General features: G+C 44.0%; 1 protein-coding gene across 4 annotated transcripts in view; it reads left to right on the top strand.

The window, feature by feature from the left end:
• Positions 1–21,612, top strand: part of smg7 (SMG7 nonsense mediated mRNA decay factor) — a 28,454-nt gene extending 6,842 nt beyond the window's left edge. Inside the window, exons 7-22 of one of the 4 annotated variants that reach the window (XM_079570080.1) lie at positions 27–177; positions 254–389; positions 543–699; positions 7,195–7,354; positions 8,040–8,110; positions 8,456–8,612; positions 9,146–9,524; positions 10,231–10,372; positions 10,984–11,363; positions 13,119–13,421; positions 14,759–14,908; positions 15,971–16,039; positions 18,345–18,489; positions 18,576–18,746; positions 18,888–19,018; positions 19,887–21,612. In XM_079570080.1, the coding sequence (XP_079426206.1) occupies positions 27–177; positions 254–389; positions 543–699; positions 7,195–7,354; positions 8,040–8,110; positions 8,456–8,612; positions 9,146–9,524; positions 10,231–10,372; positions 10,984–11,363; positions 13,119–13,421; positions 14,759–14,908; positions 15,971–16,039; positions 18,345–18,489; positions 18,576–18,746; positions 18,888–19,018; positions 19,887–20,099 (2,915 nt within the window). In that variant the 3' untranslated portion in view covers positions 20,100–21,612. The remainder of the gene's footprint in view (positions 1–26; positions 178–253; positions 390–542; positions 700–7,194; positions 7,355–8,039; positions 8,111–8,455; positions 8,613–9,145; positions 9,525–10,230; positions 10,373–10,983; positions 11,364–13,118; positions 13,422–14,758; positions 14,909–15,970; positions 16,040–18,344; positions 18,490–18,575; positions 18,747–18,887; positions 19,019–19,886) is intronic. The other 3 variants (XM_079570082.1, XM_079570081.1, XM_079570083.1) reach the window with 3 other exon arrangements.
• Positions 21,613–24,087: the final 2,475 nt, after the last annotated feature.

Genomic DNA, 24,087 nt, shown 5'->3' with positions numbered 1-24,087 from the left:
TCTCTGTGTGTGCCTGTCTCTTTCAGGTCAGCCCTACAACCAGCTGGCCATCCTCGCCTCTTCTAAAGGAGACCACCTCACCACCATCTTCTACTACTGCCGCAGCATCGCAGTCAAGTTCCCCTTCCCCGCGGCCTCCACCAACCTGCAGAAAGCTCTGTCCAAGGCCCTGGAGAGGTCTTTTATTTACCGCGCTCTTTTACACTCACTTCCTGACACGTTTGCTAACCAGGTCTGCCTTGTGTCTCTGCAGTCGGGAGGAGGGGAAAACCAAATGGAGTCTGTCAGAATTCATCAAAACCTTCATCAAGTTTCACGGCCATGTTTATCTGAACAAAAGTGTGGACAAGCTGGACGCACTGAGGGAGCGGCTTGAGGAGCAGTTTCAGGTGTGATTGGACACTTTCAAATATACAGGATTTAAAACTTGGGGGGGAAAAATAGTGCATTGTAATTGAAGGAAAATTGCTTTTGGATATTTCAAATCTGATTAGGCTGTTTTCACTCCACATAATTCTCCTCTTGTGTTCCTGTTGGTTCAGCGGCTGATGCTGCAGAAGGCCTTTAACTCCCAGCAGCTGGTCCACCTGACAGTCATCAACCTGTTTGAGCTGCACCACCTCCAGGAACTGAGTGAGGGCGAGCCCAGCCCGGGCTCTGAGCAGCAGAGCGGCTGGACTCAACTGCTCAGCCTCTTCAGTAAGGACTATACACACACACTCCGCAAAGGGGACACACAGACACTTCCACAACTCACTGTAATTGGTGAATTATTTTTTGCGAGTGTTCTCCTTTAAGAACTTTGTGTTTCATTTCAGAGTAAAAAATAGACCAAACTCACCGTGTACGATGTTTATTTGATTACTTTTTGTCGACTTGCGTTTCAGATTTTGTCTTAAATCACTTCCAACATGGCCCCGCTCATTCCCGCTCTTATCCATTCACAAATGGTGCGTTCCAGGCAACTGGTAACTGTCAAATGTCCAGCCTCCCACCAAATGCCTTGAAACTGCGCTCGAAATGGTACATCACGTAAACTCGGAGATGTCCAAACTGCTCCGATTCAGATATGAGATGAAGACTGCAATGGCGACCCCTGGTGGAGGAGTAGGGCTAATGATAATACTGAAACAACATCACTGCACTAGTCAGTATAACCTTATGTAGCATGTTTTGAATTATATCTAGTGTGGAGAAACAGTCACGTAGCGCTCATGTCCTATTAGCTAACTGTTGTAGCATTAGCCGTATTGTTTACATCGGAGTTTAGTCTGCTTGACAGCTCTGAGGTTGTACGTCGTAATTTTCTTTTTTTTTTTTTTATTTGACAAATATGTAGGCTATACATATATAGCAAACAAATATATAAAGAAAAATGAAAAAGGAGAAAAAGTACATTTCAGGGAATCAACAATTAATAGTAATAGAAACAAGAATAGAGAGAAAAAAAAATTATAATAAAAATAATAATAATAATAAAAAATAAAATAAAATAAAAAATAATAAAAACACACGCAAAGACACATATTTTTTTAATATTTTTTTTAAGTGTGAGCAGTCCTCTCATCTAGAGAAATTTGGAGTCCATTAAAGTAGTTCAAAATAGGGGTCCAGGCCTCAAAAAATTGCTGGATGGTTCCTTTTAAGGTAAATCTTATTTTTTCGAGTTTCAAAAAATACATTGTCTCTCTAACCCATCTAGTAAAGCTTGGTGGAGATTGTTGTTTCCAGGAAAGCAGGATGCTTCGCCTTGCAATGAGAGTGGTAAAAGCAATAGCATCGCGTGCATTACTTGTTAGGGGGCAAGAAGATGGAGTAATTCCAAATATAGCACTCATAGGGTTAGGGCTTATGCTTTGCTTAAAGATTTTAGTGTATGCATCAAAAATGTTAGACCAAAAAACGGAAAGTGCAGGGCATGACCAAAACATGTGTATGTGATCTGCTGGTTGCCCTTTGCAGCGAGGACAGGAGGGGTCTGCATCAGGATATATGTCTGCCAGCTTGGCATTGGTGAGGTGAGCTCTTAAGACCACTTTTAACTGTATCAGACCATGGCGTGCACAAATTGAGGATTTATATATACGTCTAAGAATGGCGTCCCAAGTTGCATCATCAATTGTCAAACCCAGGTCGGTTTCCCAACGTTTTTTGACTTCTTCAAGAGAGGTGGGGCAGATGCCATGTATTAATCTGTACAGAGAGGAAATTAATTTCTTCTTTGCAGGTGAAAGTGAGAGAATATCGTCCAGAGTGTTGTTATCTGGTAAATTTGGGAAGGATGGGAATTTTTTTTGGACAAAGTTCTTAATTTGCAGATATCTGAAGAAATTAGATTTGGAAAGATCAAATGTCTCACTTAGTTCAGAGAATGAGGAAAATTTTCCCTCTGAGAACAGATAGAATACAGATTTAATGCCTTTTGTACGCCACAATTGGAAAGACGAATCCAAGGAGGCAGGTGGGAAATTATGGTTTCCCCAGATTGGAGCATGTATTGAAGTATTTTCCAGGCCAAAATGCCTCCTAAACTGAGTCCATATCTTGATAGTTTGATTGACAATTAGGTTTGGCTGTTTGGCTGGAGAGGCCAATGCAGCAGACACTATTGATCCTAGGTGCAGGTGGCTGGTTGTGTATTCTATGGTCACCCATGATTCGCATTGATCTTTGTCAAAATTAACCCAGTGAAGAACTTTTTGTATATTGCAGGCCCAATAATAATAAATAAAGTTTGGAAGTGCCAACCCTGCATTATTTTTGGGCCTCTGAAGAGCAGTTCTTTTTATTCTGTGTGACCCGCCTCTCCAAATAAAGGTGCCTATAAGCTTGTCAAGTAAATTAAAGAAAGATTTTTTTATAAAAATGGGGATATTTTGAAAAAGATAAGTAAACTTGGGTAATACGACCATTTTAATTGTACTGACTCTTCCTGCAACAGATAAGGGAAGGTCTTTCCATCGATCAAGGTCAGATTTACATTTCTCCATAAGGACAGTGAAATTTTTTGTAAAAAGTGAAGACAAATTACGTGTCACTTCCACACCGAGATATTTAAAAGAGGCTTGGGCAATTTTAAATGGAAATTTGTCAAAAGAGCATGCAGTCCCCTGTTTCAATGGGAATAGAAGACTCTTGCTAAAGTTAATCTTGTATCCCGAAAGCTTCCCAAATTGATTGAGTAAGCTGATAATAACAGGAAGAGAGAGTTGTGGGTCAGATACATAAAGCAGAAGATCGTCTGCGTACAGAGACAACTTATGATATAGCCCCCCCCGCTCTATGCCTCGGAAGTTATCGGCCTGTCTAAGGGCAATGGCTAGTGGCTCTATAGCAACTGCAAAAAGGAGTGGGGACAATGGACATCCCTGGCGTGTGCCTCTTCCAAGGGAGAAGTATTGAGATTGCTGTCCGTTGGTTATAACTGTTGCAACAGGGTTGGAGTAGAGTAGCTTTATCCATGAGATAAAGCCGTCTCCAAAGCCAAACTTCCGGAGTGTAAGAAATAAAAATTCCCACTCCACCCGGTCAAAAGCTTTCTCAGCATCGAGAGATAAGATTGATTCGGTGCTTGGACCGGGTGGAGTATAGACTATGTTAAGTAATCTTCTTACATTGGCTGTGGAACTTCTCCCCTTAACAAAGCCTGTCTGGTCAGCTGAGACAATTTGAGGCAAAACCTTTTCCAATCTACAGGCTAGAATTTTTGCCAAAATTTTATAATCCACATTTAGCAATGAGATTGGACGGTAGGAACTACAATGAAGTGGATTTTTATCTTTTTTTAGCAAGACTGTAATTGCAGCCTGGCATAATGTTGGAGGGAGAGTGCCCATTGATAATGATTCATTAAAAAGTGCCTGTAAAAGAGGAGAAAGTATATCCGCAAATTTCTTGTAAAATTCTGCTCCAAATCCATCAGGGCCTGGTGTTTTGTTTGTCTGCAGCAATTTAATTGCTTCTTTGATTTCAATTATGGAGATGTTAGAATCAAGTGCAGACAAGTTTTCATGAGGAACGTTGGGAAAAGTCAGTTCATCAAGAAAAATATTTTTTTGGGATGAATCACTTTGATTTTCAGATGTGTACAGTGTTGTGTAAAACTGTTTAAAAGCATTGTTTATTTCTTTGTGATTTATAACCGTTTCCCCAGCACTGTCTTGTATTTTAGTGATTAGACGAGAAGCTGAGTTTTGCCGAATTTGATGAGCTAGGAGTTTACTCGCCTTTTCCCCATATTCATAGCTGTTATGACGTGCTTTTAGTAGTAACTGTGTGGCTTGATCTGTAGACAGTAAATCATACTCTGTCTGCAGCCGCAATTTTTCTTTAAACAGAGATGGCAATGGAGAAGTTGAATATTGCTCATCAATTTCCGCAATTGAGCAAGTTAAATCGTGAAGCCTTGTGTTTTTGACCCTATTTAATTTTGAACAATATGCAATTATTTGTCCGCGCAAATATGCCTTGAGAGTTTCCCACAAAAGTGAATGACTGGTGTCTGGGGAGCTATTAGTGTCAAGAAAGAAGTCTATTTCTGTACCCAAAACTTTGTTAAAATCCTCATCTGCCAGAAGAAGAGTGTTAAATCTCCAGTTGCGTTTGGGTCTAGGGCAGTCCGGAAGTTCTAAAACAAAGGAGACAGCAGCATGGTCTGATACAGTTATACTGTGATATGTGCACGAGTGGGTATTTTCCAGTAATTTATTGTCCACCAAAAAGTAGTCTATGCGCGTATATGTGTGATGAACATTGGAAAAAAACGAGAATATTTTCTTTTTTTGGAAATGAAATCTCCATATGTCAGATAGCCCCGATTGGTTCATATAGTCTTTAACAGCTTTCGCACTTTTAAACGGGGCCTGTGGCTTATTGGAAGATCTATCAAGGTGGGGATCAAGAGCACAATTGAAGTCACCCCCTACTATAATGTTGTAATTGTTATAATTAGGCAAAATAGAGAAAAGCTTTGTAAAAAAGTCATTGTTATCCCAGTTTGGAGCATATAATGATAATAAAATAACAGGAGTATAAAATATGTGACCCCGAACAATTACATAGCGCCCTGCTGTATCCGATATTATTTCTTCCGACTGAAAGGGTACATCTTTATGCACCAATATTGCAGCACCTCTGGCTTTAGCATTGAAATTTGAATGGAACACCTGACCAACCCAGTGTCTTTTGAGTAGTTTTGACTGACCCTGTTTAAGATGCGTTTCCTGGAGAAAAGCGACATCCGTTTTTAAATGCCTAAGGTAGTTGTCTATTTTTTGCCTTTTAACTGTATTATTGACACCCTTCACATTTAGAGAGACAAAAGTGATATTATGATTATTGCTTTGTCTATTCATTCCAGCCATGTAGAGATTATGGGTAAGAACATATCAGAGGCTTGGAATCGTGGTTGTATTGAACTGGTAAAAGGGCGTGGAGGACTAAATATAGGGACGAGGACAAGTGTAAAAATGATAAAACATAAAAAATAAAAAATAAAAGCAACAAAAAACAACAACAAAAAAAAACATTAAAAAAACAAAAAAAAAACAAAAACAAAAACGTATTGACATGAAAAAGATTCAAAAAAACTCTTCTGTAGTGAAACCCACTAACAACTTAACTTCTTCTCAAACTCTGTTGTGAACATGAACAATAAAAATATATACTATAACAATCATCAAACAGGTAAAATAACCTTATAGATTTTCCTCGGTGCTTGGTGGAGATAAACTTAGTCCACACTAAAATCAGACGCAGAATAATTACCTTGGATACATCGACCAAGCGGTGCTTATTTGCGTGGGACAGGCGCTCTTTGAGTCTTTACAATAACAACATGCTTACCGGGCTACATCTGCGCCGAGGCGGGGCATTCTGCACGAGACACATCAGTACAGGACAGCCACACTGACAAAAGTTTATGATGGCTCCTCTTCAACGCCGGCAAGGAAGGACTTCGCTTCTTCTGGAGTGGAGAAAGTTGTTTTCTGTCCATGTCTGTCCGTGACTTGAAGCGAAGCAGGAAAATACATCCTGTACGTATATCCTGCGGCTCTGAGCTGGGACTTGACCACGGAGAACGCAGCCCTCTTTTTGGACACCTCTGGGCTGTAGTCGGGGAAAATATGGATCTCTGTTCCACGATAGATGAGTCGACCTTTCTCTCGGGCAAGCTTCAGGATAAGCTCCTTATTCTGGTAGTGATGAATCCGAGCGATGAACGGCCGGGGCGCGTCCGCGCTACGTCTACGAACATTGATGCGGTGAGCCCGGTCTATGGCCAACGGAGTGGGGAATGCGTCTGGACCGAATACTTCTTTAAGACACTCGGCAAGAAATGTGGATGGACGTGGACCTTCAGATTTCTCAGGTAAATTGGTTATGCGGATATTATTGCGTCTTGAGCGGTTTTCAAGGTCGTCGGTCTTAAGCTTGAGTTCTTCGTTGTCCCTTTTTAGCGAGGCGCACGTATACTCCAGCTCCATTAGTCGACCTTGCATATCATTCATGGACGTTTCAATCTCTTGAATTGTCTTGTCATGGCTGTCAATCCGCGCTCGATCAGCAGAAAACTGTGCCAGCAAAGTTGAGATGATCCGTTCTTCGGATTTGAGCAGCATTGCCTCCATGTCGGTTCGGGTCAATGGCGGCGGCTGCAGCTCCTGGTTGCTAGCAGCACATGTTGTCTTTTGGCTAAAAAGAGGATTTTCTTCTCCCTCCGTCTCCTCTGAGGTTTGGGGGCTCTTCGGTTTTGTTCTCCCCATGATAGCTAATTTGTTGGGTAAGGTTACACCACGTTTGGTAAATATTAGAGTGTATTTCTGAAGGATTTTAACAGAGCTCTCCCGGTTGCTGCTTACTCCGCCATTGCTCAGACCGGAAGTGAACGTCGTAATTTTCAAGTGGGAAAAATACTAGTTACCAGTTGGCTGGAATGCACCAAACTACCGACATGTTTGGTATCCACGTGATGCACAAGATCCCCCCGACGACATACAGAGATGGCCATTTCCTTCGCTCTCCAGAGATGTACATCAGATGTTTTTTTCCCTTGTCACCAGCAGTACCTTTGCTTAATTTTGTTGCAGGTGCCTCTAAATGTTTTGTTCCCTGCTAATTCCATGGATAGCGATGTTAAAACTGACTTTCTTCTCACTGAAATGAAACTATAAGTTCTCCTGTGTTGTTCACCAGTGTCCTTCCTTGGGGCCATGTGCAGCAGAGCCATCCTGAACCTGTCTGAGAGTGAGGAGCAGACGGGCGAGTGTCCGTTACCCGCCATCAAAGTATCCCTGGACTGGCTCCGACTGCGGCCCAGCGTCTTCCACGAGACCGCCGTCCATCAGCGCAAACAGTCAGTGCACTGCACACTTCACCATCTTTACAGGGATCTAGACTCCAGATGTTCCCCTTAGACTTTCCTCACAGGGTGCCAACGTGTAGGTGTAGTGTCATTTCTGTTCATGTGAAAAATGAAGCGCGGGGAAGATGAAAAGGCATGAGGTTACACATGAGACATTCCCATAACTCAGGTTTTATTTTCATCTTGCACATTTTTGGTGCCTTAACCTTCCATCCCGGTGGCCTCTATGATGCTTCAGAATCAAAATAATAACTGATCCTGATGCGAGGCCACTGAGGCCACCAGGATGGTAAGTAAAGGTGCAGTGCTGAGCACCCAAGCAGCCGCTGGGTCGCCGAAAGGTCAAATACACATTGATATTAGGGCTCATATCGTCTCATATCATTTTATTTAGCGCTACAATGTTCAATTTTGTTTTTTTACCTGGAATCCCAATTACAGTACCATTCTCTATGCTTTTGCTATCTGAGCAATCCGCATTATCCTCATGATACAAAGATGAGGCCACTCAAACATGCACTAATGGCTCATTACATAGCTCCCAAATATATTTGGATGAGGGAACGACATTGCAACATGGCAAAAATAAAAGTAACTTTTAACAAGAGAAAAATCTAGCATGGAGTCAGCTTCTGTTTCAGTTTCCCAGGATGACGAGCTGTCTCTGTTGTTGCAGTGTGTGGCCGTGGCTGGTGTCGTTGCTGAATGGCTTTCAACCCAAAGAAGATGATGTTTCTTGTTCCTCGGGTACGAACCTTTCAAACAAAAGCTTAACCTCAAGAGGAGTAGCTGGAGGTGCTCACCAGATATAGGGCGTAGCTGTAAATGTGCAAGAAAAGAAATCTGAGGCCTTATTTTAAGGTTTACTTAAAAATATAGCTCACAAAGCATTGTAACATTATAAGTTGACCTAAGATTGGGCAGAGATTTCTCCTTGGATGTACTGAATCCAGCGAAATGGATAAAAGACAGGACTATATATTGTTCTATATGACCGGAACTGCTCTATGAAATGCCCTTGAGCTGCCTGAAGGTCCTGAAATACTCTTGTGGTGTTCATGTCTAATATCCAAGTGTTTCTGTCATCTACAGCGGTGCCTCTGCCGGAGGAGTTTGAGCTGCAAGGCTTCCTGGCTCTGAGACCTGCTCTACGAACACTGGACTTCACTAAAGGCCATCAGGGGGCGCTCCGCACCAGACACCAGCGCCTGGTGTGCCTGGGCAAATGGGTTGCAGACACACAGCCTCTGTAAGATCAGTGGGGCTTTGCATAATAATGACTTTTCTTATCTTCTTTTAAACAGAGGTGCACGGAACAATCAGTCACTGGCCTGATCGACCTGATCAACTCACAAACTCAGGGAGGGATTTGATTGGCCAAAACAACATGCACCATTAAACTATAAACTACATAAAAAAAGGACTTAACACTAACTTTATGGAGCCACAACAGAAATTGCGTTGTCACAGTAGTAAAACAATATGCTGTAAAACAAAACTGCTTTGTATAAATATTATTAATATTTATATTATTGGTTGCAATAAAGCAGTACAATGTACAGATTTGTAGCCAGCATGTAATGTTCAAATCGTAATATAAATTTGGAAAAGCCAGGTTTTTTCTTAGCTAAATTATTTTATCATAATATTGAGTTAAAGCTATGTGATCCTGATTAGTGCACTTCTGCTTTTAAAATATGATGTGTTTGTCGCCTAACCCAGTGGTAACCAGGTGATTAAGATTGATTGATATACTATTGTATGTATTGTCCGTGCGTCCAGGCTGATGCAGTGTCGCGTGTCCGAAGACGGCCTGCTTACCTTCGTCACTGACCTCCCCGAGCTGCCCATCGATGAGCCGCAGGAGCGAGAGGTGCTCCAAGAGTCCTCCAACAGCGAACAGAGCCCCAACGACTCAGGCAGCGCTAAGTCTAACATCTCTGTGGCCAAGGGCCCCACCAGTGTGTCCATCAAAGAGAACCTGAAGCCCCGTGAGCCCAGCCGAGACTCCCCCCGCACCCCTCACCCCAAAGAGCCAGTGAAGGAGCGCTTCACCAAAGGGAGCGCCGCCACCACCAAAACCGACAGCAAGTGGGATGGCAAGAAGAAGAGCGAGGTCAAGAAGAGCTTACAGGAGAAGATTTCTGACATCAGCAAACCAGTAATGCTCTCTTTTGTTCTGGGAGTCATTGATAACATGACACAATATTCAATATGACCTTAAAAGTCTATCTACGTCAGGGGCCACCAACCTTTTTTCACCTGAGGGCTACTTCAGGAGCATTAAGTTGTTTGAAAAATCGTTCGAAATATCTTGATTTTAAGCTCGTACTAGTCACAAGAACAGAAATAAAAAATTAAGTGTTTTACACCTTAGAAAAAGTCTCAAGGGCTACTGGACATGCCCCAAAGGGCACCTGGGTGCCCACGGGCACCACGTTGGTGAACCCTGATCTACGTTTATCTCGTTATCTGCATCGTTGTTTAGGCCACAGGGTTCAAAGTGTGTGGGAAAAAGTCGAGGCTTCCAGTCCGGAAATGACAGTAATGTCAGTGACTGATTTGAAGTGGTCATCGTGCATATTTTCCAGTGTATGCCTGTATGTTTTGTGGACAAGCTTTGGGGCCCCCCTGGCATGGCTCTGAGGACCCCACAGCTGTCGCACATATATGTCCTCCGCGGTGTGGGTTTGAGTTTCAGCTCTGACACTTTGCTGAATGTCTCTAGTTCATTCTGGTTCAGCCACAGATTAAACCTCCTGTTCTTGTAGGTGACAGACATTCAGTTGCACTGTGGTGACGTCCTTGTGTAAAAACGCTTTCCAGTCTCTGCAGAGTTGTCATGGTAACACATTGTTGCGTCTTAGGTGAAAGTACAGACCGAGCTGAGGAAGACTCCGGTGTCTGAGGTGAAGAAGAGCCCAGCGACTCCCACACAGACCACCTCCACCTCTCAGTTTGTGCCCATCCACCACCCGGGGGCCTTCCCCCCGCTGGGCAGCTGCACAGGTATGTTTCAGCACTCACACACTCACACACGCTTTAATCACTATCAGGACTATAATGATGTGTTACCAATTATTCATTCACCTTATACTCTGGTAGTGAACTACTGTTGTAGCCACAGCTGCCCCAGGGCTAGACAGACAGAAGTGAGGCTGTCATCATCAGCAACCACTCAGACAACCACACTCTCATTCAATCTGGCCTATTGTACATGTTTTTAGTGGTAGGGGTAATCAGAGTACCCGGAGGAAACCTGCGCAGGCACGGGGAGAACATGCAAACTGCTCACAGAATCGAACCTGCAACCTTCTGGCTATGAAGCACAAGTGCTCACCGTTCCGTAGAGAAGCTAGTAGTACAGTCAGGTGTTTTTGAATGTGAGTGAATGTGAGTTGAGTGTAAAGTTACACTTTAAATATCCAAATCGCTCATTTCCCTCATTCCTTTGTTAGATGGATCTTCTGAAATGATCCTGATTGCGTTCTTAACAGCGCTGTATTTGGGCTTTCTAAATGTCTTCCTGCTCCGTGTTTAAAGCCTGTGCTGTACTGGTGTATTGACTCTAGTGTTCATCTTTGAAACATTTGTCATTGTAATGATTGTGTCTCCTCCAGGCTTCCCTCCCTCTGCCTACATGCTGACTCCTCCTGTGCCCTTCCACGGGCTGCAGGGGTTTGCCTTCTCCCCTGGGCCTGTGTCTGTCCCGGGACACTTCCTTCCTCAGGCCCCCCCTCAGCCCAGTAAGTCCTCTCACCCGCCCCACACCCAGCAGCGCTCTCCTCCTCAGGGCTCGCCAGCCTCAGCGGGTCAGCCCCAGGTGCCTGGAGCCCCGACTGTGAACCAGCAGCAGGCTCTGCAGCAGCAAGCTCTGCAGCAGCAGGCTCTGCAACAACAAGCTCTGCAGCAACAGGCTCAGCACCAGCAGGCTCAGCACCAAGCCCCCCAGCAGGTTGCCCTGGGTAAAAGCCCCCCTCATCAGCTGGGAATACCGCAGGTACGTCCGAACACTGCAGTGGTGTGTGTTTTTACTGGGAGCTTCACCTACTACCGAGCTCAGATTTTCTGCAGGAGCCCAACCTGAACACAACTTGAGTTTAGAGAATTCTCAAAATCTGCTGTAAACCATGTTCTAACTAGGTTACCTGGTCAACAAGAAACCTGGTAATAGTGTCTTTTATGACCTAAGAGCTAAGATGAAGCTTCTGTGACTAGAAGCAAAATTTCCCCAACTTTAGCAAAACCCAGTCCAGTTGATGATTCAACCTTTTCTTCTACAAACCAGGAATAGTATTTTGCTTAATTCGAGCAGGTTTGAGTGATCCTGTTTATTGACCTTTATTTAACCAGGATTGTCCCACTGAGATTAAGAATCTCTTTTTCTACTGCTGAAGTGCTCCCATCTGCATTTCCTAGATTGAGCTGTTTAACAGATGGGGCTGTGTTAATTATCCTGCCAGAAATCTATCGGCATACGTTTTGTGGTTACCACGGTAAATTCTTCCTGTTGCCAACAGAGGGCACGGCAAACAACACACAAGATTGTTAAAAACGTAGTCATTGTTCAGAAATGTCTTTTCCATATACACCTTAAAGCAGTACTAAGTAACTTGTTTACCTTAAAGGGGCTAGATGCAAGTTGGTCATTTTATACTCACTACTGCCACCTTAGGTCTTGCGCATAACTGCAGCTTCTATATTAAGCTCATGCATGACGGCACTTCAGACCCGAAGTAACAACTTTTTGAGTGTGGTCAGTGAGGAGAGGGCTGACCTCTCCTGGTGGACCCTGTGGTCAGTGAGGAGAGGGCTGACCTCTCCAGGTGGACCCTGTGGTCAGTGAGGAGAGGGCTGACCTCTCCAGGTGGACCCTGTGGTCAGTGAGGAGAGGGCTGACCTCTCCAGGTGGACCCTGTGGTCAGTGAGGAGAGGGCTGACCTCTCCAGGTGGACCCTGTGGTCAGTGAGGAGAGGGCTGACCTCTCCAGGTGGTTTCTGCTGATCAGAGATGTTAACGTTGGCAAATTTACTAAAATGAACGTGTCCAAAGAGACTTGCAACTATTCAATATTGCCAATCCATTTGTAAGCTTTTAGTCGCCCACTGAAGCCAGAACAAATCTGATACCATTTTGTTTTGTATGGTATAGGGTGGCATATTGTGTTTGCTATGTTTCTATAAATAGTCAATACAAGTTTAAAATCCATATTTATAAAATCGAAAATGCAATTTTATTTTGTCCTTTTTGAATATAATTCAAATAGAAGACAGTATCTTCTGATGAACAGAGCCTTTTGGAATTTCACATTATGTACAAATCCTTTACTTCTATGTCCACTCTGTGGTGAAACTGAAGCCATTAGGAGAACTACAGTTCTAAAACAAGATGAAAGTTTAGTGTTGAATTAATATAGTTGTCCATCAAATGCACTTCAAAAAAGTGGATTGTTTGGGTTCATTAATCATAGAATCTACTTGTTCTGTTAAAAAGTGCCCACAAACCACGCCTTCCATCATGGCCCCGTCACCTTTGTGTGTTTGCATGTTGCATGCACTGCTTTAATTACAAAACTGTGAAATATCAAGTGGTTAATGAGCCACAATTCTGGACGATATGTCCATGTAATCAAGCATTTTTCAGAGGGAATAAAAGATTCTTTAGAAATAATGACAATAAACAATACCTTGAGAACTGCTTTCAGTATTGTATGGTTTATAAATTGTGTAACGATTCCTTTCTCATTATTGTCCAGTTCTTGCAGGAGCAGCAGTCCCCTCTGTGGAGCCAGGGCTCGGGGCCTAAACTGCCTCTGCCCATGAAGCAGCCTCAGCAGCAGCCCCAGCCGCCGCAGCAGCAGTCCCTCTTCATGTCCCCAGACAACAGTCTCAAACAGTTCGACCCTCCGCAGCCCTCCATGCCCGGTTTAGACAAGAAGTTCCCCCCCAGCGTCAGCCTGCCTCCAGAGAGACTGTGGGAGTACTCCAACCCCGCTGTGATGGAGCGTCTTAGGAGGGAGAGGGAGCAGGAGGTGCCCACAGGGCGACCCCTCTTCCAGGTAGGCCTGTCACGATATTAGCGATGTACATCGTCATCGTCCTCATTCTGGTCAAATCTTTACTGACAAAAACTCTATGGTGTGTTAAATTAAGCCTGCTTAGAATTACATGTGTTCATTCAGAAAATACATGCAAAATGAGTTAAGTTATAGGGTACATTTGTCCTTTTCAAAATAGCCTCTCCTGTCCCTTTTGGATCTGTCTGTTTGTCAAACCGCTGCAGCACTTTTCTAACCACTGGTTTTTGAACAGTGCAGAATGGAAACCTGTCTGAACGAGGGCAGCATTAGATTATGATTTTGGCCAAAAAAACAAATTGCGATTATTATTTTTTTGACAAATATTGCAATTCGTTTTATCTGTTCCAGCTGAACCTGAGATCAGAGGCTCCACAATGCTGATCAATGATCTGATTAATGATCTATCACTCACATGCCAGAGACAGATACAAACAGATACACCCTCTTGAGGTTCGGTTATTTCAGCAGTCAAAACCTCGTCCTTACAGCTCTAGTCTGTACTGACTAATGTTTTCAGTCTGGGACGATCGCACTTCACTTTTGACTGATGGCTAAAGTCACAAACTGTTTTAGGGAGGGCTGTCCTCTCGCTAACATTAGTGCTGATACACTGACTGGGGCTGTGGTTTAGGTTTTTGCATCTCCAGGCTTTGTGGCAGTTCTCACACGCGCTGGACGAACCTCCTCACTTTCGTTGTTCTCTCAGCGGAGGTGCTGAGTGGGGGGTTTAAAATGTGGGCGTCGGGGAAGCCCTGTCGCCCTGTAGCACGCTGCTTTGTTTACACCCCGCCTCTCTCCGTAAGCAGCACAGATCAATAAATGATCTGGATACATGCGCCGATATGGCCAATGTGTTCAATGCTGCCTGCCCTTTAAGAAGGTGGGATTGTGGGTAATTAGTGTGACGATGTTTTTGTGAGGTCTGGTTTTACCCACAGGTTAACTCACCCAGCACTGTGATAGCGTTCATTCTTCTGCTCTTCTGACACTGGCCCGATCCACATGAGACAAAAAAACACCACAAACTTCACTGTCTTTTATGTCAGCAGAACTGTGTCCCCGCAAATCAGGTCGGGTCACAAAATCATCCTTAGATCGCGGGTCAGGGAGGGTCAAAAGATCCCGTGCACAATGCGCATGTATCAGTGTATGGTATTGTATATTGGCTTTTTCAAATGCTTCTTAGCTCCTTCCTGCTTTTCTTAGTCTTTGCTTGGCTTGTCTCTGCCTCACTTTTTTTTTTCCTCACTCTTGCTTTCTCTCTGTCCTCCCTGTCCCTGTCTGCTGTGTTTCCTGGCGGCCCCCGTGGGGCGTAGGACCCTAAGTCGTCTCCTCTGCTGCCTCCTGACCTGTTAAAGACTCTGGCAGACTTTGGGGAGGATGAGGGTTTGGGCTTCCCCAAAGCGCCGTCTCTCTTCCACGCCTTGGCCTCTCCTCTCAGCTCCGCTCCCGGATCAAACCTCTTCGTATGTAGCTCTCTCTTTTACCCCCGGTACAGCTGCCCGACTGTACGCACAGGCTCTGCTCTGTCAAACATGTGAAGAGTGAACCTACCATTCAAGTCCAGTTTCATTTTCTAATCAACATCAAAGGCCCTTAGTAGTGGAGCACAAATGACACGGCAGGTGAAAGTACTGATACTTCACGCAGTCGTCAAAGTGGAGACTTTTTAATAGTTACCCCGTATGATGCTTACTTTATGGCGTTTTTTCACTAGCGAGGCGGAGATAACCAGGAAGTAGCAAGTACAACGCTTCGCATTTATTCACAAATATTGACATATTTTGGTGCCCGAGATGATGCTATAATCCAAGTATGGTCTTGGAGAAATGTGTCACGCATGCACACACATTACTGAAGGTCTGATTTTTGTTCCACTCCTGAAACATAATAACCAGGAGTCCTTGAGACTCCAAGGTTTTTTTCAGAGGGATTTTTAAATATCTAATTCCCAGCCGGATTTATTCAGCTTTGAACCCCCCCAAAAAAACCAAGACAAAAGTTTTTCACTTCATGATTCGAAGACTAATCAAGATCCACAATCCCGGGTCTAGCCATTAATTTTGGCCATTTTAATGCACGAAATGTCAGGAAGTAGAAAGCACAAAATGACATATTTATATCAGTAATGTTCACCAAAAGTTTCTCTAAATTATTACTTTTTTCCCAATTCACCTGCAGCGTCTTGCCTTAAATGAATCAAACTTCTTTTTTATATGTCACGTGAAGCTTTTGTCACTTCCAGATTTATTCACAGTGAAAGAGTAACTAAATGTTTTACTCCAGGGTACTTTGACTTCAAAATAATATTAGTCAAGAACAAGTAAAAAGTACTGTAAGATAAGACGTCTCCAAAAAGTACTGTTCTCCTCTGCATATTGGCCTACTCCTGTTCACTCACGACAACCCTTGAGGGAAAAGCGAGTGTGTACAGACTGGAGTGAAGTCTAGGGATGAATGTAGAACGTGTCGCGTGAACATGAGCAGCAGGCTGATGGCTTTTTCTGTCTCGTCTTTGTGACCTTCAGAGTCGGACGGAGGCTGGAATGGAAAGCATGAACCAGGTTCCCTCTCTGCTGCAGAGCTTCCCCATGCAGGTCTGACCACGTCTGCTTTCTGATGTAGCACGAGCTAGTCACGCCGGGGTCAGCTTTCTGTCTGACATGTTGATCTCCAGTGTTATCAGTGTTACAAATGACCTTATCCAGAGTTTTCCACTGGCAACTCTTATCCAGCCCAGTGCCAGGTCAACCCGTGTAGATGAGTCCCTCCACTGGCCAGACCAGAGTCAAACAGGGTCAAAGCACTGAACTAATACTAACGCGACGTGATCTGACTGCTGCTCTCTTATACGTGCCTCTCAGTCATGTGACTTTTGTAGTTATGGCGGCGATTTTGAATACCAAAGTAGAATTATGTGGTACTACAACTTGTAACAATCTCTCTACTCGGGATGAAAATGAAAGACTACTGATTGACAGTGGCATTTTTATGTACTCGTAATCCTTGCTCATGAAGATAAACACGGCCCCAGAGACGCACGTTCATGTGAAGAAACCAGTGAGTCAGTAGTTAGCATGCATTCGTTTAGCATTTAGCTAACCGAATATATGCTATCAACCATTGACAGTTGATTGAAACAACTGTCAATTTGCTGCCAGTTGCTAACTGGTAGCATGCTAACGTCTTGAGCAGCTTAAACACTGACTCAGACTGAGACTCTGTTGACATGACAAACTGTAAAAATCACAGAGAAAGGTTTTCTTTTTCCTTTTTGATAATTTAGTCTGAGGAGTGAAGCAGATCCTTGTTAAAGCCTGCTGTAGCTTGACAGACAGCGCTGCTACATCACATTTGCTGGTTATATCACATAAACGTATGCACAGTGTTTTCTTCTTGAGCAATGATTATGAGTACATAAAAATGCCGCTGTCAATCAGTTGTCTTTCATTTTCATCCTGAGTAGAGATATTGTTGCAGGTTGTAGTACTGGATAATGCTACTTCGGTATTCAAAATGGCCGCCAGAGGAGAGAGGACCGCCCTCACCGAAACATGCAGGTTATTCACCTTATTCCGCACCGCCCACTTTTGACATTTTTTGCGTTGTCCAGACACTTCCGTTGTACAGACACTTCCGTTGTCCAGACACTTCCGTTGTACAGACACTTCTGGTCGAGCGCAAAGCCCGTTCATTCACGAGGGAAAATATTCTCCGCTCAAATCTGATGTTTAGTCGATTGATTTGTGTAAAATGGCCAATGTTCATTTGCACCAACATGTCAACACTGCACCGTTTCTCAGCGCGGCGGAAAAACGTCTTTGTTTTCGTGTAGTGACTGATATTATGTGGATCTCCAGCCCTATGTTAACAGATAGGAGAAAATGGGCGGGCACAATTCATGGCGGCGCAAACTTCCGGAATAAGGTGAAAACAGAGTTAATATTTCTCAACATCATACCGCTGTTGGAAAAGGTGAATTTGCCTTTATCCGCTGTTAGCATAACACTCTCGTCTCGGGGACTGCAGATGGAAATTAGCTCCAAGAGCTAAAGTCTGGTACAAAGCATCTTTTCAGATGCTGATTAATGCTCCTGTACATGTCCCTGTCAAATAAATAAAATAAAGTAACACTCGCATGTAGCTAACTTTCAAAGTTTGTCTTTTAGCTGCTTCTTTCCTCTAGTTTTTACCTTGGCACCTAAGAACAATTCCATAAGGCAGTATTTGTCCGGTGTTCTCATCACAAAACTTTTCCTAGCTGTTCTGTTGTTCCTTCCGTCAGTCGTAGTTGTGGCTCAGTAGAATCAAGGGATGTTAGGTGACTTAGGTCTAACTTGCCACCATGGCTGTGTAGATGTCGAGCCCTGATGGGCGGTCCTATGGAGGAACACGAATGTGCCTACACAATAAACAGCAATTAAAGTGGCTAAAATAAAAGCAGGAAAGTCGGGGGGCGTGGGGTGAACACCATGGACAATTACCATATTTTCCTAGCGTTAATGAAAACAGAAAAAACTAGAGGGAAGAAGCAGCTAAGACAAACTATAAAGGATAAGCTAATGGGGCTAATGTTATACTAACACAGCTAGTGCTATCACAGGGCAAAATTCCCTCTCAAGGCCTCAGAACGATGTGAAAACCCCCTTGCAAACGAGATGTCATCTCAAGGGGTTTTCCAATGATAATTTAAAATTGGAAACATGTTGAAATTTAAATTTGAAATAATTCAGAGGGCTGTCTTCTCTCTCTGACTCATCAAGGGCCTGAGGCTGACCATAAAAGCAAAAACAAAACAACGGTAGATGGACACTGTAAGATAGTCTGATGTCAGAATGCTTTCCAGGTCACAAGAATATCAATTCCATACTAAATGTACACTGTTTTTTCTTTTTTGAACAGCTGAACCAGAACAGCATGTTCAGCCAGTCCTGCGGGAAGAGCCTGCCTCCAAACTCCAAACCTGAAGCTCCACTCATGCCCCAGGAACATCCCATTTACTCCCTGTTTGAAACACCCTGGTCTCCTTCTCTTCCAGCCAGCTCGGGTAAGCGCTGAACTTATTACATCGAGATAACGGATTGTTAAATGAAAATAGAAGCAGATATGATGATCATTTTCATTGTTTTGCAGACCACTCGACTCCGGCCAGCCAGTCCCCTCACTCATCCAACCCCAGCAGCCTGCCCTCATCTCCCCCCACTCACAACCACAACAACCAGCCCTTCTCCAACTTCGGACCCATCGGCACCTTAGACAGCAGAGAGCGCCGCCTGGTGGACCGCTGGAAGACAGACAAAAAAGGTCAGGTACCAACAGTTAGGGGAAAAACTATTGTCAAAACTTATTAGAAATAAAATAGTATGGAATGTTGGAAGACAGAGTTGTAAATGTTTTCTCAAGTCTAAAGCTGGGTGTTTGATGGATTGTGTTCTTTGTTCTTAGGCCCTGGCAGTGGCTTTGGCCTGGACTACCTGCCCAGCGCCCCCTCTTCTGAGTCCAGTTGGCCTCAGAACAGCTGGACCAGCCAGGAGTCTCCCATGGAGGAGTCCACAGTGCTCCCAGACAGCCTGAAGGTAACGCCTCCCAGCTCGCTGTGCTTAGAGAGGACCTACAACTAGGGATGTGTGTTTTCTTTAACCAATAGTCGGAGCATCAGTTAACTGTTTCATCCCCACACTGAAATTGAGCCCTTTGCTAAAGTGAACTATCATCCAGGCGGCGGGTTTAAGGAAGGGCTGGTTGTGATCCATGCACAACCCACGGCACATTTCACTTCTGGTGCTTTCGACACTTTGTTTATGACTTACCGAAGTTATGTCCAAAAGCACGAGTTGACACTTTGCATGAGACCCCTTCTATTTAAAGTTAGGCCCCTAACATCAGTGACCGCAACATCATAAAATCTGACCATTTACATACAAGCCTGTTTTTTCCCGAGAAGTTCTACATACTGAATGGCTGCAACACCAACATTTCAACATAACTCAGTAAGAGGTGACATTGTATAGTTAGTATTTTTGGTCTTAGAAATCAACATCAACGACATCCTTCCTTTTAATTAACAGGAAGCACAGCAAAAGGATCAGCCAAAAATATTTATTTTGTAAAATGCACCAGAATGCAGAAAATCACATCTGAATCCATACAAATCTCTCTGGGGAGGACCCCCGATACCCCCTCTTCAGATTGTAGATTTCGTCATTGTACCCCGTACATCTAACTCTGTTCTACCATCACTTTCAGACCATTCTATGAATTGCTTTTTGATTGCTTGTAAAAACACTTATTAGACACATTGCTTGAACTGAAGAAGCTCATGATTGTGTATGCTCTGCTGGTGTTTGCAGTCTGTGTGTTTTCACTGGTGTGAATTGCATTGATATCAAATGTACTGTTTAAGTTTGTATTTGTAGTGACCGTTACCTGTTTGTTTGTGTCCAGTCGTTCTGGTCGAGCTCCATGATGCAGCCGGGCCCCTCCGCTCTGGAGCAGCTCCTCCTGCAGCAGCAGCAGCAGAAGCAGAAGCAGCAGCGTGCCCACGCCGCCATGGGCAGCATGGGTAACATGGGTAACATGGGCAGCATGGGCCACATGGGCCACATGGGTAACATGGGCCACATGGGCCACATGGGCTCTATGAACCCGCCACACTGAGCCCCCACGGCTGCAGCAGCGGCTCATCTACACCCATGTCCACAGGAGGAGACTCGGTGGATTGCTAACACCAGGCTGCTTTCAGAGCACACCCGCTCACGGCCCATTACAGGGAGACGTCCCTAGAAGCATCCTCGGAGGAGTTCCACAGCGGCAAGTCCTGGCCTCAGGCACACGCTACATGGAAGACGGAGGATTTTAACACAAGCGGGAAGGAATTCTGCAAGTTACCTTCAACCATGCAAACTTTTGAGCTTTGGAATAATTTTGGACTTGTATTCCGAAATTATTAGGCAAAAATAAAAAGAGGGTTATGGGTATATTACCATTAAGATTGTATCATACTTTTAGCCAAGTTTTTTCTCTTGTATCAAACTATTAAGTTCTCCAAGTATTGAACTAGAGCAGTAGAGCAGAAAAACTCCAGGCTTGTATCATTACAGCAGAAAAGGACTTCTGAGCTGACGGGTGAGGAGGGAGAAGATCCGACGAGGACCCAGCCGCCGCATTACAATAAGACGATTCAGCGCGGCTTCAGCAAAGACAGACATTTTTATGGAAGAATCAAACCGTACAATTTTATCCTGAAAAGTGATTGGACCCTTTGGGGGGATTGTGGGGAAGTGGTATCCCAGTGATGTTTTGTAAAATAGTTTCTAGTTTTGAAAAAGTAATTGTGTTGGCGCGGTAGGTTGATGCGTTGAGGTCTGGGCAGCGACGCCGGCTCCTGTGAAACATGAATGTAGCACATCGGTCAAAGTGAGAAGGAGACAGAGTCCGTAGCAGCGACGTGGACCTGTGACCTGCGCATACTGTGTTCTATCCAGCTTTACTCTGGCTTTTCAAAAGTACTTATCCACGCGTAATCACTTCTAATAATGTACATTTATGGAACAGGAGAAAATGCACTTCCGCCCCATTGTCCAAGAACACCATACGCCAAAAACATCACGGCCGCTGTCCAATTGCAAGACACGCTTTGTAGTACATGCAGTTTGAGTACTTTTAAAAAACACAAGAGGTGTGTGTGAGCGTCATCAGGCGGGGCAGGATCACACGTGTAAATGAAACAAAATGCTATTCCAGGGATGTTTTTTGACGAGGGAACAACTTTCTGACACGGTTAAGTCAAACGTTGATTTTTGCTGCATATGGGACCTTTAAAGTGGACATAACCTGCATAACTTCGGCTTAGGAGCCTGCGTTTTGGGCACTTCAGCGTTGATCACGTCACTTCAGATCATCTCCGTATGGAAAGGAGAGTTCTCCCCAGGGCTTTGATTAAACATGCTAAAAACAGTACGCGAGACTCCGTTTTGTTTTTTTCCAACCCAACGGCATGCTAGCAAATCACGGCGTGGTTTGAGTGCAGAACGGCTCCATCGGACACTTTCGGATTGGATCTAGGGCGCATCGGATGATCCGGGAAACGCAGAACGGAGCGTTTTGGCAAGTAGAAAAAGAAACGGCCAAGCTAGCCAGGTCGGTTTTGTTTTTTTATGAAGGAACAACATAACCGTTAGCTCCACTAGAGTCGACCTCACGCGTGATCTCGGGAGGCAATCTACTGCGTCGTCATTGGTTTCACGCTCTGCTGTGTCATTGTTTGGATCTACTATTTGTTTTATTTCTTCACACATGAGGGCAGGTATACTGAAATGTACACTACCGTAAGCACATTTAAAGACCTACGTTAAGTGGATCCTGGTCCAAACCATGGATCGCATCATCATTTAGGATCGGCGATCGTCGATACCTTTATTTATTTGTAAGTGTCTATGTATTGACGAGGGAGTTCCCTGAGCACATTTAACAGGCGAGCGGGGACTGGGGTACGAACACAAGAAACATATACACTCAGAGGACGTTTGCCGAGCTCTGAACTAAAAAGTGAGCGGTTTTTTTTTTTAAACCTAAAACCCCATGAAGTCGGAAGATTTTCCATTTCAGAGGACATGATTTCGCCCGGATAAAATCGCAAATATCAATTTCGTTGGTTGATCCTGCAGCCGCACTGTCATTCTTTTCTTCCTATTTGTAATGGATGATCTTTTTCTTGGATAGCATTAGAAAACCGCGCGGGGATGGGCACCACCAGTGATTTTTTTTATTTGCGATTTGACGGCGAGTACTATTCAAGCATCCAGTATCGTGATGTCGAGCTGATGCTACAGCGTTTGCCGAGGCCCACAATCGCGAAAGGAAAGACCGATCCTAAAAAGGAACAAAAGGAATCATTTACAGACATCAAGTCCAAAAGGGCCTGCAGTGAAAATAACCCATTTGGCCCTTGGATGTTGGACATTTGGACATACTTGTTTACATTTGATCTAGAGATTCCTCTTTTTTTAAAATCCCATATTGTTGATTCTTCGGCTTTTCCAAATACATTCGGATACTCTGGCATTTGATTTGATTTTTTTTTACATTTTCTAACAGGAGAAAGTAGTCTGACCATAGTTTCCGAGCACAAACTCAACTGCTGGCGGTTAGCGAGACGCCCAGTGGGATCGCAGCGAGTCTGTTGACAGGATTTCTCCAAATGGCCCCGTTTTCGTTGAGGGAACCACATTTAGTTTGGTAGAATATGGGCTCTTAACCGACGGCGTGAGGAGCGAACTATCATCTCAGCAGCAGAACCGTGACCAGTTCCTTTTTCCAAACGGAGTTGTCGTAGTGCGCTTGGAGAGCTTCTTTAGTCCTGCTTTAAATCGTCCACTGTGATAAAAAGATTTCTGAACTTTAAGTGGACTTAGCTTCCGCCCATCGTTGTGCTCGTGCTGTTCCTTGTGTGCATTGTGTTTGGATCTAATGCTTTTTTAAGGCGAAAGGAGGGAGGGGGGGGGTGGACCTGTCGGAGAAACGCACTTAGTTATTCTGTGTTTTGTGTTTGTCGCATCAGCCTTCAATAAAATCTCTCCTGACTTTCTCGTGATGCTTTTTTTCCCCCTTTCTTTATTAAACTGATGCCCAACAGTTTGTGATTGAGACTTAATAACCTCTTACCTCCCGCCTCAACTGAGTGAGTTTACCCAATTCTAAAAGCCTCTCGACTGGAGCTTACAGCCCACAGGCCAGTGTGACGCCTCATTTGAAAGCTAAGACCTACAAAGCTTTTTTTTTTGTCGTGTTGGTCACGTTTTTGTCTTTTTATTGTGTTTTTGTCGTTTTTGGTTGTTTTCTCTTTAATCTGGAACAGGGGCGTCAAACATACGGCCCAATCCCTGCCCTGTAGAGCATACATTCCAGAGTATGTAACAAAATAAAAGTTAGTCTCTAGCCCATTCCTGTGCGGAGATATGCATTTTTAAAGAATAACCAGAATGCTCATTCTCGCCACTAGGGGGCACTGAATTAAAAAAAAAGGAAAGAGTTCCACACGTGTCCAGCAGAGGGCACTGACATAAGAGCTCAGGATATGAACAACACATTATAGTCATGTGGTAAATGGACAGTCTGCCCCAGGGCGGCTGTGGCTTCAATAACAGCTGAACACCACTGAGTGTGGAGTGAATGAATAATGACTACTACTGTATGTAGTACTTTGAGGAACTTGTGACACAGGCTTGTAAAGTGCAATACAAGTGTGAGCTGCTGTTTTTAATGAAGCTACAGTAGAGCTGGGGCTTTAACCAAATCACAGTTCACAGTATCTGTGATATGATCATCTATTTGGAAAAATGTATCTATTATATGCGGCCCACGACCCACCATGGGAGCTGGATTTTGGCCCGTGACCCAAAATGAGTTTGACACCTCTGATCTAGAAGCTTTTAGATTTAGGTAATGCCTAACCAGGTGGGGGTTAAGAGGTTAACCAGAACGGCTTAGAGTTTATATGTCTTTGCAAACAGTTCCTGATGACACCAGCAGGGGGCGTCTGCTCTGGGCCTCGGGCAGTGCATAATCATTCTGAAGTTTCATAGAGGAACCCCATAGAGTAGGACAAGTACACAAATATACAGTTAAGGAAGTGATCACTTTATTA

This window comes from Gobius niger (assembly GCF_951799975.1).
Source record: "Gobius niger genome assembly, chromosome: 13".
Taxonomy (NCBI): Eukaryota; Metazoa; Chordata; class Actinopteri; order Gobiiformes; family Gobiidae; genus Gobius; species Gobius niger.
The sequence above is the reverse complement of the archived record's forward strand: the minus strand, read 5'-3'. Positions and strand labels throughout refer to the sequence as shown.